The sequence below is a fragment of the Lytechinus pictus genome, chromosome 7 (genome assembly GCF_037042905.1).
Source record: "Lytechinus pictus isolate F3 Inbred chromosome 7, Lp3.0, whole genome shotgun sequence".
In the NCBI taxonomy this organism is placed as follows: domain Eukaryota; kingdom Metazoa; phylum Echinodermata; class Echinoidea; order Temnopleuroida; family Toxopneustidae; genus Lytechinus; species Lytechinus pictus.
Window position 1 is genome coordinate 7,237,747 of NC_087251.1, and position 21,730 is coordinate 7,259,476.

The 21,730-nt window shown below is 34.9% G+C and overlaps 1 protein-coding gene across 1 annotated transcript; it reads right to left on the bottom strand.

Moving 5' to 3' along the window:
* Nucleotides 1–2,093: 2,093 nt before the first annotated feature.
* LOC129265569 (DNA-directed RNA polymerases I and III subunit RPAC1-like) lies at nucleotides 2,094–21,519 on the bottom strand. The gene is made up of 12 exons (XM_064101807.1): nucleotides 21,377–21,519; nucleotides 15,630–15,923; nucleotides 10,998–11,069; nucleotides 10,493–10,600; nucleotides 10,010–10,142; nucleotides 8,567–8,686; nucleotides 7,980–8,029; nucleotides 7,204–7,336; nucleotides 6,264–6,383; nucleotides 5,706–5,773; nucleotides 4,617–4,665; nucleotides 2,094–3,390 (listed from the first exon to the last, which is right to left on the bottom strand). Exons 3-12 carry the CDS (start codon nucleotides 11,013–11,015, stop codon nucleotides 3,266–3,268), a joined length of 924 nt encoding a protein of 307 aa, XP_063957877.1. The 5' UTR covers nucleotides 11,016–11,069; nucleotides 15,630–15,923; nucleotides 21,377–21,519; the 3' UTR covers nucleotides 2,094–3,265.
* Between the last annotated feature and the right edge of the window lie 211 nt (nucleotides 21,520–21,730).

Sequence of the window (21,730 nt, forward strand, 5' to 3'; positions counted from 1 at the left end):
TCTAGTGATGGTATGATTTTTCAATTCAACGGCAAATTGTTCCAGAGAGACGGTGCTGAAGCAGAGAAAGCTTGCGCACCATATGAGTTCCATGACATTGGCTTCTCCGACAATTACTCTCATAAAAAATTTGTGCATGAAGCCAAACAAAAGCCAAGCTTCAAACCTAAAAATCCCAACCTTAATCATCAAAGAAATAAGCAGAGGAGCAATGTTGTAGAAGCAAATGTTACCTGTTGGACTAATACTTACTGGTGTTGGATAAGCTAGCTTAAAACCAAAACTTCATTTAGGGCAACAACCGCTGGACAGACCAAGATGTGGTTTCATAAAACTGTTATAAAATCATTAGTGACTGATGACCTGTTCTTTGCTGCCAAATCATATTCTCGTTTTAATTCCCATTCAATAGCAAAACTTGAAATCTGAACTTTGTAGATTAAAAATCTTGTTTCTGACAAGATTTGTTATCAATATTTGATTATAAAACCTCAAGGGAGATGATATATTTTTTGTTACTGAGGTACAGAAGATGAAACTGGTATCATTGAAAGGCTTAATTATTCCTCTTTACTATGATGTGCCATCTGCTGTGATTATGTAATCATGGAATGTGCAGTTACCCTGAATATAGGGAAAAGTCAAAAGTGGAATGTTGTAAAATGCATTGTTTTCTAACCAGAGTCTCGATTTCTATAGAATTTTGACCATGCAGACGGGCGTCGGTGAATGTTTTGCTTGGAGTGAAAGCTTCCAATAAAAATTCAGTAACAATGAAACTAACATCTCATTTTTTTTAAATTCAACCTAAAACTTTTTGAAATGACAAGGTTCAACATTATTCCAAACACATTCAATCCATTGCACAAATGAGAATACACAATGTGTATATTTCCAGGTATCAATTCATCAACATCATTCAAACTTGGTCCATCCTCGAAACAATTGGAAATTTGCTATTGGAACGAACAAATTTTGCAACATTTCATTTTTGACATTGCTGCATATTTATGTCTGCGCATTCCATGATAACATCAGCATTACAAATTACACACGATTGTGACTGTAAAAAGGAATATTCATGCTTTCCTTTCGAAGGCTTACTAATGATTTTAGTACCGCTCAAACTAGAGTTGCAGAAATTTTTTTGAGGGGTTTAGTATAGGAATAGGTCACCAGTCATACATAACTTGCAGACAGCTTTACGAGACACCACCCTGAATACGTTCAAAGGAAATTAATGGCAAACAGCCCATTTACAAAATCTAACCAGCAAGAAATTGATTACTGTCTCCAATTCCCCCTAAATCACCTTTGATCATAGCCTCGACTCCCCTGATATCACTGCTTCCAATCCAACCTTTCAGTCCCATGACCCTAGTAGTTAGGCTCGGTAACAAAAGTTTGCAATGAATCAAGAACCATTCTGATTGGTTCCTGGTCAATGAACAAAGTGCTCATGCAACAATTAACTCGACAGGTTAATTATCATTTAGTGATTAATGCAAACCTTCATGTTATGGAACCCAACTTGTTACATACTTACACATGACTTTCCAATTGACTGGAACATATTCTTGTGCTAAATGAAATAATTTTTCATGTTATTTCACATTACAAAATTTGAAATATGTTTAAAGATTTAAATTCTCATTAACAAGCGTTCACTGCAAAATCAATTGTCAAAATTTAAATAAGTTGAGGAAAATTCATTCCCAATTTGTAAGACATCAGGGAATATTTACGATTCGACCTGACATTATTTGGTAGTCTGGCCCATTCATTTGTAAAGTCTTGCATAACTTAAGTTCCAGACCACTTGCCTTTTCAATATTCTCAATCTTGCTTTAATTTATGTATAAAATCTCAAATTTCAAATACCAACTCCATAAAATGTTATTACCTGTAAAATTATAGTTTTTTTTAATATCATAAACTTCCACCACTTTGCTACTTGTTCAATATGTCAGCCAGCTTTTATACAAAACTTCATTAATAAAAAAATTAATGAGAATTGTTTTTAAAATGACTTTAATATGCAATTAAAGTAACATAGCAGTGCATACATTCAGATTGAGAATCATTACACAATATAATATTTGAAAATCAACAGATATGTTGATGATTTATTGAACCTTCCTTTAATACTTTGTAAGATAAACATTAAATAATTTAATATCAAAACATCACTGACAATGTCCTGAAGATGTCATCTTTGTAATCCAATTTAAAGGTTTTGAAAACGAAAAATTGCGAAAGCCAATTTTTTCCTTACGTATTTCTTTGTTTTTAGAATTTCTCATGTATTTCTTTGTTTTTTCACCTTCTGTTTTTCATTGTTTTTTTCAATAAAAATTAATACAGACCATTTAACAACTAAACTGAACGCTCAATTAATCAAGCAGACCAATTAGGACGAAAAACAATCACCCTTTTATTAATTTCATCTCCCATAGACTTTGTACACAAAGTATAAAAATGAGCCATTTTCGGCATGACATTGCCTTGTAAAAAGTCATGTGATGTCGCGATGCTATACCCTATGTCGCGATTTTGGTCTCAAAAGTTGCGCGAGACTTCAAAGAAAAAAGTCATAAAATTTTGCGGCGTTATCTTTTTGCGTTTCGGAAATATCGCGCGAAGCGTCGAGGGGGCCCATCATGGCCCCCCCCCCCCAGTCCTTTTAGGGTTAAGATGCCAAAAGGCACTATAAAGTTTTCCAGAACTTTCGCAGAACCACATTACATGATGGTTGGAGGTTAGGCTCGTGGGGGACAGTACCCACTAAAGTTATATTTTCTGGTAATTTTGGATTACAGAAGAGCAGAATCAGAGCATTATACCACTTCTTTCTAAGTATTCTTTTTTTTTTTTAGATGTTGTGTATCTTGGTTGCTCAGTGTGTCTCCTGCTTCCTTTATTTGCATTGATTCTCCTTTCATTGAGTTCATGTTCTCACAAACTCACAGTCGACATAGATATTCTAGATAGAGCAAGACGAGTTTAGGTGTCTGTGTCTCTGTTGTTACGCACTTCTCTTGCTTTGTTTACTTAGAGTCTACTTCATTTAGTTCATATTCTCAACAAGCAATAATTGAGATGGATAACTACATTGAGCAAGGAGAGTTCATGTGTCATGTATCTTGGATCCTCAGTAAGTCCTGCTTGACTGCTTCCGTCTATTGCTTTAGCTTCTACTTCATTGAGTTCACATTCTCATCCAGCAACATTTGAGTCAGATATTCTAGACAAATCAAAGATGAGTTCATGTATCTTGATTACTCAGCATATCAAGGTCTTGTTGGAATGTCTTGCACTTTGCTCTCAGAATCTTGATAGCCTCAGAGACCAGTTCATCAGGGAGAAGAGCTCCAGTTGACTCCACAGAGACTGAAATACAAAATAAGAGATACCAATACCCATCCGGTTACTACATACAACTTAAAGAGTATCAAAGGGACCATTCCACTACCACGATTTGGAGGGTGGAATAGTAATCGGTTGAAATTGGGAGCAGTGTAGCAACAACACTGTGAGGACTGGGTGACAGCAGGAATTTATGCAAATCAGAAAGATAAGCATGAAAATCTGAAATATTCAAAATTCCATACCGACCTTCCCAATAATAATAGATGGACCTATTCAGCGCTTTTTGCCTGATAGAAAGCGCAACTATTATTACCCCAGCTTTAGCTCGAGCTACGACACCCATTATTTTGAAAGTCACATTCTCCCAGTGATAGTTTATTTTTCCCAGATCCTGTGTAATTTGTAGGATTGCTAAATCGTAGCAAGATATGAACGCTGGAACAGGGGCGTAAGGAAGGTTCGATGACAAAATTCGCACATTTCACAGTAGCCTTCACTATCACCCATTGTGTTGTACATGAGGAAACTTGAGGACTGCAAATGTAAAGACATTGCAAAATTCTTCCTAAAAGTTACATTCATGAACTACTCAAATATTTCTAAATGTAACTTAATGTCATAATGCACAGAAACATGAGACAATAAAGACATATTTATAAGTTAATTTACAAGTTGAAATGAGTAAACTAGGCAGAGAAATTTAAATGACTATACAGTAACAATACATGGAAAACATTAGTATAGATGTAAAATATAGAAAGACGTACACTGATCCAGAATTACTCTTGCTAACCTGAAAATAGTCAATGTTCATGGGGTGAAATTGTGTCACATCATTGTTACAGACATGTCACATTGGATATCCACAGGGAATGTATTCATTCTTTCTCTAGCATTCATTATACGACACAACAGACATAGAGAAGACTGTTGTGGGGTTTTCATAGAATGCTATGTAATGGATTGAAGCCCTTAAATTTTTTTATTTTCTCTCTTCTAACTAGTAGCAACACTACTATGCGTTTGATATAAAGTCTTCACTATTATATATTTTTTTGTTAACAACTGAGAATGATTATTTGAAATACTTTCAAAAGGTACCACTTTTCCATTACAATTATTCTTAGTTCTTGACCAATAAAACTTATAAAGGTTGATTCTATCCCACTTACTAACTTCAAAATCATTTTTAAACATATATTTTGTGAATTGATAAAAACAGGACATCAAAATAATGCAATACTTACATATGAAGTGATCCCGAATTCTATTCAACTTCACACAATCTTTGAGGTCCTAAATTGAGGGAATGAAATTGAAAATATGTGAAGCAAGAAATGGTTGAAAATAATTTTATATCTTAATTTACTGTGAAATAAACTAACCAAAATATTTTTAAAAATGCATTAAATGTGCAAGTATATATCAAACTAGGTATCAATTAATACCATATATATGGATGTCAATATTTTACTAGACTATAAGGCACAATGTAAATGAGAGAAAAGAGAGAAGTTCTCAGTTCATCACGTCTGCAAGAAGCACACAAACTGATCACACATAAAACTAACTGGAGGAATATAGGGACATTTTTCAGCAACAACTAAATAATATTTAATATATTCACACAACAGTAATGAATCAAATTTGCAAAAATAGTCAATGTTCATGGGGTGAAATTGTGTCACATCATTGTTACAGACATGTCACATTGGATATCCACAGTGAATGTATTCATTCTTTCTCTAGCATTCATTATACGACACAACAGACATAGAGAAGACTGTTGTGGGGTTTTCATAGAATGCACTACTTGATGATAAGAATATACTTGCCCAGTTGCCTTGGTATCTTACATTGAGTGGTGAATAAGTCAAAAAGCTGTTTGTAACATTACACATTTCTTTACAAATGACTGGAATATTAAGTGCCAAAATTTGGTCTGGGGCCCGTAACACGATGCTTAGCAATGATCGTAGACACATTTGTCTATGATTGATTGCATTGACTACAATGTACAATCAATCGTAAAAATCAAGAGTACGATTAATGGCTAACCTTTGTGTTACAGTACCCTGATGTTTTTATAAAGAATGAATATATCAATTCACATATTATGCACTTTTAAACAAAATTGTCTCATTTACCACCTCACTTTACAGAGAAACGTACCAAACACACAGATTACTACTCAAAATAAATCTACAATGATGCCTTTTTCAACAAAACAGGATTCATAGTTCAACATGGGATAAGGTACAATTTCACAGTGATGTTAGGAAAACACTTAGTAAAAGATGTACATTTTCCTGTTTGTGGGCAGGCAATATACTTACATCATGTGAGAAGACTTCTCTACTACACGTATCTTTCCTTGGACAAGCTACTACTGCTACAGGAACACCTGTAATAACATCATATTAACCTCTTAATGAATATTTGATTCAATACATTTTAAAATCGAATGTCTTGCTTCACAATGATTTCAAATTATGTCTGGTTTGTTATGCATATTTTGGTATTCAATCATTCCCAGATGTAACATCATGCTGACCCAATCTAATCGATAAATAAAGTAAAAAGAAAAAAAAAAAATACAAAAAACAAATGTTATTCGTTATATAAACTAGCAATGTTTATTGGAAGGGGGGGGGGGGGGTAGTTTGGTTAGTGCTGAAACTTTAATTACCATTTCCTTTTGAAGCTGGAGAGTAAGATTAGCATTCTGAATGGAAAATTGCATATTTTTCTAATTTGATTAGGCTTATAAGAAATTCTCCTGCATATGCTAAAAGCATCTAAATGGTCACCAATATTTCATCTAGCCATGCATAGCTTAATGAAACGGTCCCTATCTGTCGATATTTTGTTTAACATTTCTCTTCTTTCCTTACCATTTCTTTTCTCTACCTCAATTACTCCAGGAGAAAAACACTGTTGAAGTTTCTTTGCCCTCTCTCCTATGATATTCTCGGTCAATTTGATCTCGGGCATAAGACGATACGAGGCAGTTGCTGCACGGACAAAGAGAAATAATAGGGATAGTTCCAAATAATAAGGGCATTCTGAATAATACTGATAAGGAAGAGTTCTTTAGAACACAAAAATTAGGTTGAGTTTTGTTGTTTAGCTGTATAAAACCGTGTCTGCATGGCCATAACGGTACCTTTGTTTGACAGAACAATGCCTTACCCAAAACTAAAACCCAACTCATCCCAAGACCTTGGTCAGTCAATCAGTGTATAATAAAAACATCAAATGAGCAGACTCAGGGCCTTGTCTATTGGTCATGGGGTCTGTAACAAAATTGATGAATTTGGGATTTCTAAATAGTTGAAATTAATTAGAATGAAACTTGTATTAATTGAATATTTGTAATATCACAGAGAAATATCATGAATCTTTGATAGGAATGGATTATATTAGTTGTTACAGAGAAACAATGTGTCCTATTCTCAGTAATAGAACTCACAAACTGTATGGCTGAAAATAAGGGATAATATTGCACACAAGTTTCATGAACTAGGTCCATATACTTTGTAGGTTACCACATTTCAAAACCTTGGTTAAGATTTCACTGTTGACGACTCCGCAGCTGTCAGAAAAATGGCGCCTATAGTCTCGCTTTGCTATGTAGGCAAGACAAAAATTGAGAAATCCTTTAGAAAAGATAGAAATAAGTGATCTAACTTCAGATTCTCCGACACTCATATCCCATTGACTTTGTACACAAAATGTTGCTGAGCTTTCTTACTAATATTTATTGTGTCTGAATGAACCCTAATTAATTGTATTTTAAACAAGTACAGTATGCAACGTGAAAGGTGAACTGACCTACTGGAGAAAACTTAGCATGATCTTTACCAACTCCTTTCACACAATGCATTTTAAGATCAATCTCCTGGCCTGGTCTCAGCTTCGCTATCAAGATATCATTGTCAACTGGTGCAAATGCTTTAGGTCCATGCTAAACAAGAAATTCAGAGCATATTTGAGTTATCAAAATCTTATGCAATGGAATTAGTCAAACTTAACTGCCCAGTTTAGGTACTTAAAGGGGAAAAAATCCAAGATCATTCCCCCCAAATCCTGCTCTTGGTTCTATTAGGGACATTCAACCAAACATCTTATATCCTACTGGACAAACTTCACAACAAATTGCTGTAACATGGGCATTATGACGGTCTCAGAGTTATAATAAACTGAACCTTTTACTTCACTTATTAGAATATCAAATAAACTTCCTGTGAATTTGTTTTTCAACAATATAAGGGTAGAATGTTTAAAGACTTGGAAAGGCAAATTGATTGTAAATATTTATAAACAAAAAAGACAGAAAAGAGGTACACTGAAACACTCTTGCTAACCTGAAAATAGTCAATGTCCATGGGGTGAAATTGTGTCACATCATTGTAATAGACATGTCACATTGAATATCCAGTGAATGTATTCAATAATTTCTCTAGCATTCATTATACGACACAACAGACATAGAGAAGACTGTTGTGGGGTTTTCATAGAATGCTTGGAAATCAAGCATATTACCTCATTAATTTCTTACATATTACTTGAGAATGAATAACAAAATAAGGAAAAGAATTAAAGCTTACCGTTTGCTCTTGGCTCCCTATAGGATTCCACTTGAAATGTTCAGTTGTTACTGTAAAATATGAAAAGAAATTTCTTTTGATACATGAAATAACACTTGAAAATATGACACATCAAAAAATTCAATAGCCTAGCCAGCATCAAAATATTCTGTGTTTGGTATATTGTGATTTTCATCTTGTAAACTTTCATGTTCAATAGACAAAGTTGGGGAGAGATTGTGGAATTAATGAAAATCCATGCCAACAATCACCTTAACACATACACCTAGTACATTATTGGGTTTTCTATAGATGACAGGCACTGCTTTGTCTGAAATATGTCATGAAAGATATGAAGATGGAAAATATTTATATTCCCTCTTGTATATCTCACATCTTACATGTACTTTGAAGTCATCATATAATCAACTGCACCTCTGGCAATAATATCCTGGACCTTACATGAAAACTTTGTATAGGTACATATCAACATTAATTATTTCCCACCATGAGCATTGCCATGATTGCCAACCATAAATGTCACCATCATCATCATTCTTATATTATTACGAGAAGATTGCTATTATAAATGATGAGAAACTACTAACCTTTGGAATTCTTATAGAGTTCATCAGGATCAGTAGCATCTTTAGAAGCATTTGGATTCTTTGTACATTTCACTTTCAGTTGGAATTCTATTGTGTCTTCTTCACTTCCTGTTTCATCACCTACATTGAAAATTCACATTTTATAGAGCATTAGGACTAGCCTGCTAGATAGAGAAAGCCACTTAGGCTAGAATCTTCCATGTTACCATGGTAGTTGACATTACGGCAAAGTTACCATAGTTCTCTTTGAAATGGTCCCCAGATTTGTATTCCTTGTGTTTTCCAACTACTAATAGGCTTATTTCTTAGGTCAAACAAGGATCAGGTTGTGGCCTACGTCTTGTGGCCAATATCTTGTGACCCCTTTCACTTCCTTCCCCAACCCTTCTATTGTGAACTACTTCTTTTAACCTCATTGCAACCAACATTTTTAGGACTAAGCTTTTAAGATCTCACCACAAAATCTCAGATCAACACAAATTTTGCAGTGACGTAAAATGGCTGTCGCTAAATGTAGTATTTGGCGGACAACAAAATTACTTCATAACTTATATTAGATTGTAAATTTTTGGAAGCATGCATTTTTATTTTTTTATGATTTCCAGAAATTAGATGTACCGGTAATAATTCCAAAATATTGCCCACCCCCCCCCAAAAAAATGGAAGCCTTTCGAGAATGGCAGTATATGGAAATTGGTGTCGATCTTCATTCTAGCCATGTGTTTCATCTTTTTCTTTCCAAGTATTATACATTTCTTCAAGACCATGATCACTTCACAAATGTGGACAAAATATCACCCCTTTTAAGCAAGTAATATATGTCATGTGTGTCAAAGGTGATTTCCTCTATATGATAACTTCTTCACTTGTAATTCCTATCAACTGTTTAATTGTCAACTGTAAAATCACTGACTAGCACTACTTCCTGGAATAAAAGTTCAAATTCTATCACTTGTTAATGTCTTTAACAAAATCTTTGAAAATTTCCAACTATCTTCGTCTTTTATTGTATTTGGACATTGAAGGTTTGTATGAGTTCATATATAGTAGATGAATGAAGTCTAAACCAATTGAAAAAACACTTGAATGATAAATAGAATACCCAGGGGATTTTTTTTCTTAAAACCCGGTAAATAACTAAGAAAATGAAAAAAAAAGAAAAGAAACTGCAAAACTATAAGCCCTGCTTTTTCAGGGGTTCTCCTTGTCTTTCGTTCAATACGTAATTCGTTATTTGGTGTGTTTCTTTTTCTACTGTAACAATGGTTTATAATTAACTGATTTGCATTTATAGAATGTGAAATCACACATGTAAAACAAAATGTTCGGAAAGAAAGATGAATAAAATATCTTATCTATCTTATCTTATAAATTACCCACCCCCTCACTTCCTCCTAAAAGAGAAGGAATTTTGGATTAACAATTACTTGGTTTCAATATTACCTTCCTGTCTGTATTCAAATATTCTTGGATCAGCCTTGATAGGAATAAGTCCTAATCTATGAGCGAGAACTTCATCTTGTATGATGGATGTATTATTAAAAATAAAGACCTTCTCAACTGCCATTGTTGGTACCTGATCAAGATTTAGGAGAGTTAAATAAAAAAATATAATTATAATAAAAAAGATAATAACAATATAATTACAAAGATATATTATTTATACTGAGATATACAATTAACTTTATTTTTTATTAAATGATCTGTTTTCTTACTGAACCATATTTTTGCAAAGAATTCAATATCAAACAGATATCATCTTTGAAAAAAAAAGTTCTTAAGTACTACTATAAAGAGTAAAGACCCTCTGTCTTCTTTTATTTTTTAAACACATGATTCAACCGTCTTCATTATATCAATGTCCTTCTTTATCACTGTCCTTCTGCTTTATAAACTATTTAAAAAAGGTGAATTTGTTGTACCTACCTCTGCAAGCAGAATCCTCCTAAATGCATTAGCTACTGCTGGATCTACTCCTACCATGTCAAACTCTAGCTCAGTTTTAGTCAGCCTAATCACATCGATACGAAAGTTCTATTTTCAAAACAAAACAAACAAACAAAAAGTAAAAATATGTTTTATGCTTACTATAGAAGAACAATGAAACATGAAGATTGTGACAGTCGGAAAATGTATCCGATTTTTGGCAAAGATTTCATTATTAGACAAAGTAGACTTACACTCAAACCTGCTGTGATGATATGCTAAATAGAGACCATGAAATTGTTTCCCTTGAGCTGTTAATAGTTTTCCTTTCAAGTGAAACTGTTCTGTACAGATTTGTAGTTCAAACAAAGTTCTACCTGCTCCACTTAGTATCTTGTATGTTTTAATGTATATAGGGGTTTTATATTTTAAAAAAATAATAATACAAGGTACATACAATTTAAAGTCACATCTCATTAGTTTTAGTATGAAATAATCATCATACCTTGGTAAATTTGTCCATGCTCCAAGAATCATCACTTCCAACATAATTTCCAGGGAAACTTGAACTGTGAACCTTGTTTTAGAGAGTAGAAAATTAATTTAGACATAGATGTGCATCTTTTGACACATTGGTCCATGCGACTTTTAGTTCAAAAGGTGAACAATCTAACAAACTTTTTGTCTGACATAGTGATATTAAAAAAGAACATGTATGTGTAAAACTGGGTGGGGACAAATATCAGTCTAGGTTAGGGCAGAGTCAAGTCTGAATTATTTTATTTTTATTTCCTATTCCAAGGTCAAAACATGAATGGCATGACCTAGGTTATTACTCATTAACTCTTTGTGCGCTGGACCATGAATCCATCTATACTGAATTATTTTCAGGGAGGGAAACAATGCATTGTTTGTTGAGTGTGAAATGCGAAGTTCGCACGGCACCGAGTGTGCATTGGTGCGAAGTACGCGTGGAAAGGGTTAAAGAAGACCCCTACAAGACAAAGATGCATGGCACTAGTGAAATGGGCCAATCATACAATCAACAACTGATTCATTACATGGGCGATTCCACACTAGAACTTCAAAAATATCATAAATTTCAACATGCTTTCAATAAGTCATAAGTAGTGTAATATTTTACTATGATACCTAAATTTTATGAAAATTATGAGTTTTAACCAAAAGTGAAATCAGATTTAGTTTTTTTGGGGAAGAATAATGGAATTTTCAATTTTCAATAATTTTGCTAATTAAATAGTCAATTACAAACACTGCCTGAAACAATTATTGGCAAAGCACGAGAAGATTGAAAATATTGCAGGTCAATGGAACAATGTATCATTGATGGTTCCAAATGATATCTACAACATTTTCATGATCCATAATAGGGGCAGCCCTGATTTTTCCGAACCTATTTTTGGCAATGTCCCGTACGACACACAAAGATGCAAAAGTTTGTCCTACAATTTTATTTTTGATGATGCAATTTCACAGAATCAGTTTCTCTATCTTTGACCCATGGGTGATCGATTTATCCCATGAGGATCTAATCACAGCCCTTCATTTTTCAATAATTGTCCTATTAAAAGTTGTCCCGTACGACACACAATATATAATGCATTTAATGGCAGGATTTTTATTCAGAAACTGTAAATAGTAGGCTTATTTTAATTTAAGTAATTGATTTGACATAAAGTGGACTGAAAAAATACCTTTTTATCTCCATAGAACATAAAATAGGTGATTCTAATCATTTTAATTGATGTCATGTAGCTGTATTCTTTTCCCTTCAGCTAAACTGGTGATTTCCACTGGTCAGAGCAGGTTAATTTCTTTGTCATTGAGCATGAAAAGAAAACTTTTATAATTGATTCGCCCTAGCCTGGAAGATGACTTCCTCTTGCATGGAATTATTATAAGATCTAAAAAAAATTACATATCAATCAACTATTTGGACTTCCCTTGATGATCACTATTTTTTTTATATACAGTATTGAAACTCCTTACTTTTTTCAAGTTGTAAAAAAAAAATCTGGAAAATAAGACAAACCATATGGTTTCATGAAATGCAGAAAGGTTTGAAAAAGTAGAACCGCATTTCTTTATAGAAAAAAATATTTTGTGGAATTATAAGTGACAGTTGTGACATATATCATGTATATATACATTTTATATGAAAAAATATAACATTTTAGCCCCATAATTTACACAAACAGTTTCATTCATTCATTGTTTAAATAGTGTATTGAAAATCATCAATTAATTCACTAAAATATAACTTCACACAAAACCTCAAGTTCTTCAGCTTGGAAAAAATGCTGCGAACCCTTGTACATTTCCCATCATTAAAAAAATGATAACATATTGCTCCCGATTGTATATAATGAGGTTACTTAATTATATTGTCCTGAATGACTACTTATTAAAAGACTTTTCATTAAAAATGAAGAATTTAGGGGCAATGCTCCCCTTCTAATTGATAAAAGTTCATTGTTTTATTCAGACTGCCCAGTACAACACGCAAGTGCCTGTACAACACACAAGTGTCCCGTACGACACACAAGTGTCCCGTACGACACACAAGTGTCCCGTACGACACATTATTTTGTTTATGATATATTGACAGAAATATTCAGCCAATTGCGGTTTCTAACATAATGAATGTCTTTAGTTTGATAGGACTATCATTATCATCAGCCAAATAGAGTGATTGAAAAAGTCAAAGAGACATAAAGTAAGAAAGTTTGGCTTCAATTTAGAGGTGTCCCGTACGCCACAATGTTCTCGAAAATTGTAATTTGCTCTATTTATTCATGAATGTCTATTTTGCTTTCTTTCATAGATGTGTTTGTTCTTGGGTAATTGAATATCAATTTGAGTTCAGTTTCTATGAAAATTATCCGTCCAACTCACAGACTTTAGAGTACAAACTTGAGGTTTCGAAAAAACAACTTTTTCTGCGTCCGTACGACACATCACTATTTTAAATCTGTATTATACAGGATGTGAATTCAAGTCATGTTAAGTCTTGGTTTTTCTAACACTCTGGTAGTACTTGATGATCACCTTTAGTTACTGGAATATTTTTTATTTTTCTTGTAAAAAAACTGTCAAATGTTCTCTAAATGTCCCGTACGACACGTATGGAATCACCCACATGTAACAATAGTCTAATGATGTAGTGATTATATGTCCTGCACAACTATAGTATAAAAGCCTTCAGGTCATATGGGAGTTTGTTAGGGACAAGTCAATAAAGTCAGTGTCAAAGTTATATAAATTGGGGTGAAATGAAAGTGAGGGAACCGGGAGAAGAACCAAGCAATACCCTTCAACCAATAAAGGTTTAACTTGGCATTGCTAGTGACATTCAGCACAATTTCACAAAACAATATAAGGGTGATGATGACATGACACAGAATTGAAAACTGGAGTAGCCTGGAGTGGAATCAGTATCGGATGCAGTAGGGGTAAGGCTCCAACCCCTAGAGGAAAAATGTGAAATGTTTTAGGGCATGCTGTCGAGGGTGTGAAAGACTTATTTTGCTTGTCGTTACCAACTACTGACTACTACTGAGTAGGGGAGATCGGGGTTAGTTGGAACATTTTTGACAAAAATGGCTGTAAAATCCCAAAAGATATTATTCAAGAAACAATCAATATATCAGCTTGAAGCATATATCTAAGGGCTTAAAATGTACCCCATAAAATTTTTAACTCTATTATGGTTACTGAAAAAAATCCACCTTGAACAAGACCATCGCAAACGTTCCAACTTACCCCATATCGGGGTAAGTTGGAACATGGTATGGGGTAAGTTGGAACACTGCATGGTCAATTAAGAATTATACTAAAACTACTTAAAACTGTAATATTACATGGTTTTAGCCTATTTGCTTTACTTTTTTCAAGTTCAAAATATTTAAAGTGTGGATTTGTTGAACTTTATGTTTTCTATTATACAGCCACTCACGCAAGCAGACTGTGTAGTAGAATTCTGCGTATTTGGGTGCGTTTGATTTTACATGCAATAAAGTGTACTATCAGCAATTTCATGTACTTCTGCATCAAATTTACAAGACAAAAATGAATTGTTTATATTATTTTCATTAATTATGCAAATAAGCATATGAAATTTGCCCTAATTTTTTTTGGTATGTTTTTGCCTTTAACTCTATTTATTAAGCTAGTAGAATGCTAATTTTTGGTGAGAGTATCAATTTTCACATTTATAACAAATATCCACCAAAAATTGCGAAAAATATAAATTCTTATGTATTTTTTTTTTAAAATAAATTCTATTTCTTTGTTTTTTAGAACCTTTGTTTTTTCCGATGAACTTTGTCGGGACTTTTTTGCGATCATAAATAGCATAAAATAAATCTATTTGAACCAACAAAAGTAAAAAATAATCATACATTTATGACTTTTGGTTGAAAAAAACAATTTGCATTGACCTTGTACATGGAATCACGTTTTTGAGCAATTTTGGGTCCGTCATGCACGTACAAAATGTTGCGTAATTTTGATACCACGCACACAGGCATAATTAAATTGACCCCCCCCCCCAGTTTGATAAGGGTTAATATTGCATTAAGGGTCTACAATGGGCCTTAAATGCACACTCAGACCTGACTGATAAACAAAACAAGCATGGTATCTACAATACATGTTCAGAAGAGTGTGAAATACTTTATATATTTTTTTCTCATATCCAATGTTTTTATTCATAATTATGTTTGGGGTAAGTTGGAACATGTTCCAACTAGCCCCTTCAATTTTGTTCCAACTAACCCCGGAGGCCCATTTGACGTTTATAAGCTTACAGCACAAAAAAGGGACTTCACCATGCCATACTCATAACCTCATTTTGTAGCTTGGTACAAGTGTCTATTATACCCCCAAACTGGCCAACTTGATCTATAAACTTCTCCGAGATAATAAAACATTTCTGAAAGAGAAAAAAATTACTCAGAAGGTCAAAAAACAAAAATTCCTTTCTAACTTCACCAGGCTTGTTGCACATGTGTTGTCTGTAATATGGTGGATGGCTGTTGATAATGACAATAAATTGAGGGCATATTGCAGAAATTTATTTAAAGACGTTAAAGAAAATTACAATGTTTCAACTTACCCCGTGTTCCAACTAACCCCGGTCTCCCCTACTGCTGGGTGATCATGCATGATCTGCAAGCTGCTGGAGAGGAGGCGTTTGGAGGGTAACATTGGTAACTGTGCCTTAGCAAAGTTTTAAATCTCTAAATGGTTCTGCAAGGCACCTGGTTGGGCTAAATTTTGGACTAACATCCTCCCTAGCACGGAGGTATTAGGAGAGTAAAAATCATTGGCTGTTGGCTGATGTGAGGTCACTCTCCTAGATGTTTAGCACTTGTTGGTCTATGGGCCTAGTATCAGTCAGCCTGATGATCTAAATCGAAACAATTATGGTTTCAATTATCTTTTTTCAATAATCTAACCGTCTCTAACCTCTGCCAGTGGGAAATGGTATTCCAGTCCTCGTTTACATGCAGTTATTTTTTTTTACAACATGCAATCGATACAAACAAGTGCCATGCAGGTGTCTCACCAGAGTAGGGACAGTTATTTTCCATTTAAAAAAAAATGCCTTTTCCGTTTAAGAAAATCCTAAATTCCGTTTCAGCATGTCAGAAAACGGAAATTCCATTTCCCAATAGACTTTGTGTACAAGCAAAAGTAGCAATTCCGTTTACCCATTGAATAGCAATTACAACACTCGCAGTGGTCAAAAATTTTATCTGCCACTGTACCAACAACGCAACAGAATCTGTTCTAATCGGATCTATGTGGGTGCACAAAATATTTTGACAAACACATTTAACATGAATACATCCTCACCTATCATAATATTAGCATTATTTTATGGTTAAATGAAATTTCATCGATAATTTTGGGTTTTTTTGGACATCGTTTTCAGCAGTCACGATTTTCGCCTATCCGCCATTTTGGATTTCAAGACCTCGATATCGTGCCGTTATATCTTCGAACGTAGAGGGCAGCAACACACGACCGCGTTGTTCGAACGATGTGTGAAGCCCAACCCGGCGCCCGGCCGGCTACGAGCGCTGGGTACGATCGAGTGTGATATCGAGTGCAGTCACGATGTGTGAATTGTCATGATTATAGCGAAGTGAGATTGTGTTTTCTGGGGTTTTGTGGCCATTTAATATTCATATTTTGTTGAGATTTTGGAGTAATTTCTGTTGCTGTTCTGTGTATTTTGAGGAAAAATATGTTTTCCATGATTTTCCGTTTGAAATGCCACTTTCCGTTTAAAAAGGCCCTTTCCGTGAATTCCGTCTGTTTCCGCGATCGCGGAAAATCACTGTCCCTAACCTTGTCTGCAATGTCCTACTGACTTCTGTAAATAAAACATTGATTTTGTTTTAGTCTTTATTCAAGATAAAAAAACATTACTGGTGATGTTGTTTACTTGCTGACCCTTGTCACAAATGTGTTAAGGGTTGCAACATTATCAGTGTATGGCAGAAGATAAGCCTGTCAAGACTTCCAGTCCCTCCTTCTAGTACTTAGTTGATGATAAATTATAACATGATACCTATGTGCCGCGCCACAGTCGAAATAGGGGGCACTGGAACTAAAAATTGGTTTTAAAACAGGGGTTTCCGGAACGGCTCTTGGATCAACGATTGCTAAATATGCTTTATGCTCTGGAACTGACCATACAAAAAAGGGGTCCCCGGAACTCATTAGATCGTAGGGGTAATTAGTAGCGGCTATGTAAAACAAGTGGAGCACTTCTGCCAATCTCACCTGCATTACGCAATTTAATATAACAGCAGTGCTGACTTTGAAAACTACTTTAATTTATAAAGTAATTATACACAAAAAACACTATTCATGATATATCACGTTCATTGACCCATAATGATATTTTACCTTGATCATGTGAACTAAGACTTGTCAGTGATACTCGATTACCCTGATGTCCACATTTCATAAACTTAACTACAGTGCGTCCCCCCAAAAAACTATACACTTTTGAAATGGCTGCCAATAAAAAATATATCAAATTGGGGGAAAGACTTATATATAAACTGGACAGCAAAAGAAAGTACCCACCCCTGTCAAAGGCCGCACACAAAAATTCACGACATAAATATATACAATATCTGTACACAGGTGTGCGACAATACCCCTTACTAATCACATTCACATAAGCAATTGAATATCTTCATAACAAAGAAGAACTTGACATGCATAGCATCTTTGTCTCTGAGTCAAAAGTCCCACACAAAAGCACTTTCCACCAAGCAAAAATGGCTACTGAATGGACAACATTTTTTAACAACCAATATGTCAAAGTGAATGGACGGCTCATTCTGTTACATTTTGTGACTTTTGATTCAGTGACCAAGATGCTGTACATGTCATTTTATTTCTTTGTAATAAAGATAATCACTTCCTGTTGGGTATGTGATTACTAATGGATATTGCACCATACCTGTGTACAAAATTGTTTATTTTTATGGGGTGAATTTTTGTGTGCAGCCTTTGAAAGAAGTGGGTACTTTCTTTTGCTGGCCAGTTTATATATGGAAAGCCAATAAAGTCAACTTTCAAATGACAATGAAAAGTTGGAAATCTATTCATGCTTGAGTGAACACTTCCTTGCAAACTTGCAAAGCCAACCAGGGTTATGAAAATGAGGCTGGGCAGAAATTAGAAATTTAATGCATGAGTATAAATCATGAATTGCAATTTTTAGGCAGCATTTTGACTTTTGACTTCATGTGGATCTCAGCAATGTTTATGAGAGTCAGGAGAATAATGGGTAAGATAGGACTCAAGTAGGTTGATGGAATAAAGGTCAACATAACATTTAGCCATCCGTTTCTCCATCTCTACCCCCCTCCCACTTCTCTCCTGAAAGACTGAGCTTGGGCAGGAATTAGCCTTCCAGTTTTTTGAGATGTTAGTCCTTTGGAACTTGCAAAGCTAAGGGAGTTATGATAAATTAATGAGTGAGATACGTTTTGGTTTCTTAGGCAAATTTAATGAGTTACTAAATTGAAATTTGATGCATGAGTGAACAGGAATTGTAATTCTAGCATTTTAAGTTTATCAATTTCTCAGAGCAATACATAAAACAAGATTGCAAAAATGGTGAAAAAATTATAACTTTTACCTTATTTATCATTTAAATGACAAAAAATGCTTAAAATATCATCATATAACATAGTTTTGCATAAACAATTGATATATTTTCTGACCGAAATATGGGCCTGATTTGCCAAATTTCAATCACGTCAGCTCCTTCGATCAAATGTTGAGGTGTGGTGCATTGTGGGTGATCGTCGACGGAGTTCTCAAGGGAGCCGTCGACGAGCGACGGCGCATTGATAGAACTTGATGAGCATCACGAAAGTGCCATGGAACATGCAGTTAAAAATAACATTAGTTCTAGTTAGAATACACAAATTTATTACCAACATCTGCTCAGATTCGATATAAAAAAAGCAAACAAAAACTTAGAATTTACTCATGATATATGAAGAAAAAATCGCACAAATTCTTTCTTACATCAATATAGGCCTAATGAACGATATCTTTACTCGTCCGGAATCATGATGTAATTCGTCGCGCACGAAAATTGTTTTTTGTGGAGGGGTAATGTTGTAAATCGGATCAAAAATCAGATCGAAAATCGGATCGGCAGTTAAGCTTCTAAAATCGAAATCGAATCAAAAATCGAATCGGCGATGTTTAAAAACAAAGGAATACATCAAAATGTTGTTCGCGGTCGCGCGCATCTTCCTGACAAAGTCACAAAGACGAATGCATTGGAATGGAAGTCGCCAACATGCGCGATCATTTGGAACATGTTTTAAAGCCAGGGGTTTTGAGGTGTTATTGCTTTAAAATAAACCGAGTGATTTTTATTAGAAAGATAAACGAAAGACGCATCTTCCGAGCAAAGGCGCAAAGGAAAATAAAATGAAAATATTTCTCATAGATCACAGGTTAATGAATGATCGGCGGGACATCTTTTAGAAGTATTTTTAGGTGCTAGCGATTTAGAATTATTGGAATGATCTCTTACGACGCATCATCTTAAAGTCGCAAGTGCAATTAAAATGAAGTAGAAGACGCAAGCACGCACGATGATTTGAAATATGTTATTAAAATGTTTTGGGTAGCTAGCGTTTTCAAATCAATTTGAAGTTCACGGCGGGGTCCGCTATCACCACGAGGTTGAAGAGAAGATATCATAAAGGGGGTAAGAGAGTAGCGCAGTGAGCTCCGTCGGTAATACGACCTTTCAAAGTTCACGGCGGCACCCGCTATCACCACGAGGTTGAAAATAAAATGTATATCATCATAAACGATGTAAGAGAGTAACTCAATAAGCTCCGTCAATAGTACAGTCTTTAAAGGAGAATGAAACCCTTGGAGCCAGTTAGCTTTTGTGAAAGCAGAAAAATCAAAGAATAAGATCAACAAAAGTTTGAGTAAAATAGGACTAGCAATAGAAGAGTTATGAGCATTTGAATGTCGAGATCACTAATGCTATGGAGATCCTCCCATTGGCAATGCGACCAAGATCTATGATGTCACAGATGAACAACTCTCTCCTTTTGGACACTGAAAATATACCCCAAAACATCTCTTTTTGCTCATTCTAATCATATGACAAACGATTCATCAATGATATAATGTTGTGAAACCTATGTACTTGTCCTCTCATAAAGAGAACACCTCACCTTGTGATAGATAAAGTGAGAATATAGGTAAAATAAGTACTAAAGTAATGAGGGAGTTGTACGTGTGTGACATCACAGATCTTGGTCGCATTGCCAATGGTAGGATCTACATGGCATTAGTGATCTCAATATTCAAATGCTCATAACTTTCTTATTATTCATTCAATCTTCCTCAAACTTTCAACAATATGTTTATATCATTGATGAATCGTTTGTCATATATGATTAGAATGAGCAAAAAGAGATGTTTTGGGGTATATTTTCAGTGTCCAAATGGGAGAGTTGTACGTGTGTGACATCACAGATCTTGGTCGCATTGCCAATGGGAGGATCTCCATAGCATTAGTGATCTCGACATTCAAATGCTCATAACTCTTTTATTGCTAGTCCTATTTTTCTCAAAGTTTTGTTGATCTTATTCTTTGATTTTTCTGCTTTCACAAAAGCTAACTTGCTCCAAGAGTTTCATTCTCCTTTAATGATCTTTAGAATGTTTGCCACAAATTAGTGAAAGATATTTGTTGAAATATTAAAATTGGGATAGTTTTTATTGTTTGAAAACAAAGTGCGTAGCTTTAGGTCCCCCCATCATACAGTCTTTAAAAGTTTATGGCGGGGTCCGCTATCACCACGAGGTTGAAGAGAAGATTTATATCATTATAAAGGGGGTAAGAGAGTAGCGCAGTGAGCTCCGTCGGTAATACGACCTTTCAAAGTTCACGGCGGCATCCGCTATCACCACGAGGTTGAAAATAAAATGTATATAGGCCTAATCATAAACGATGTAAGAGAGTAACGCAGTGCTAGTGAGCTCCGTCGGTAATATAAGACCTTTCAAAGTTCACGGCGGCATCCGCTATCACCATGAGTTGGAAGAGAAGATATCTATCCTCTTAGTCTTATACATCGCCATAGATAATACCGCGTCTTTCTCCCTGAAAAATTAGTAGAACATGTATTGTATTTGTAACGTCGTTAGAAACAAAAATCATACCATGATTTTTTAAAAATCTTATCCAAAAAATAGTATTAGTACCGGTATGGCCTAACGTTAGGCTTCATTATAAAAATATTTACCAGTATATTATTATCAATATTAGGCCCTAAATCTACTTACATTGTCAACTCCATGTTCAAGCAGCCGCACGCGTGTTTTGGAATCTTCAATGTGAGGAGCAGCCATGATATGACTGATGATGGATGATCGGCCGACTACAACATAGATCTGTGAAACACGTGCTCGAAGATACGCACCAGATCAGAGCAGCGGATCCTTGCTGGGTCTACTACCCGATTGAGGCCGGTGTAGCGGCGGATTTGGTTCCACCGGCGGATACCGTATCCGCCGGCAGATATCGTTCTTAATGGCCGATATCGTTTTTAATCGGAACCATATCCGCCGGGTTTGACGCGGCTTGATGTTTGCAGATTTGGTTCCTCGGCGGATTTGGTTCTATTGATTATACGTGTA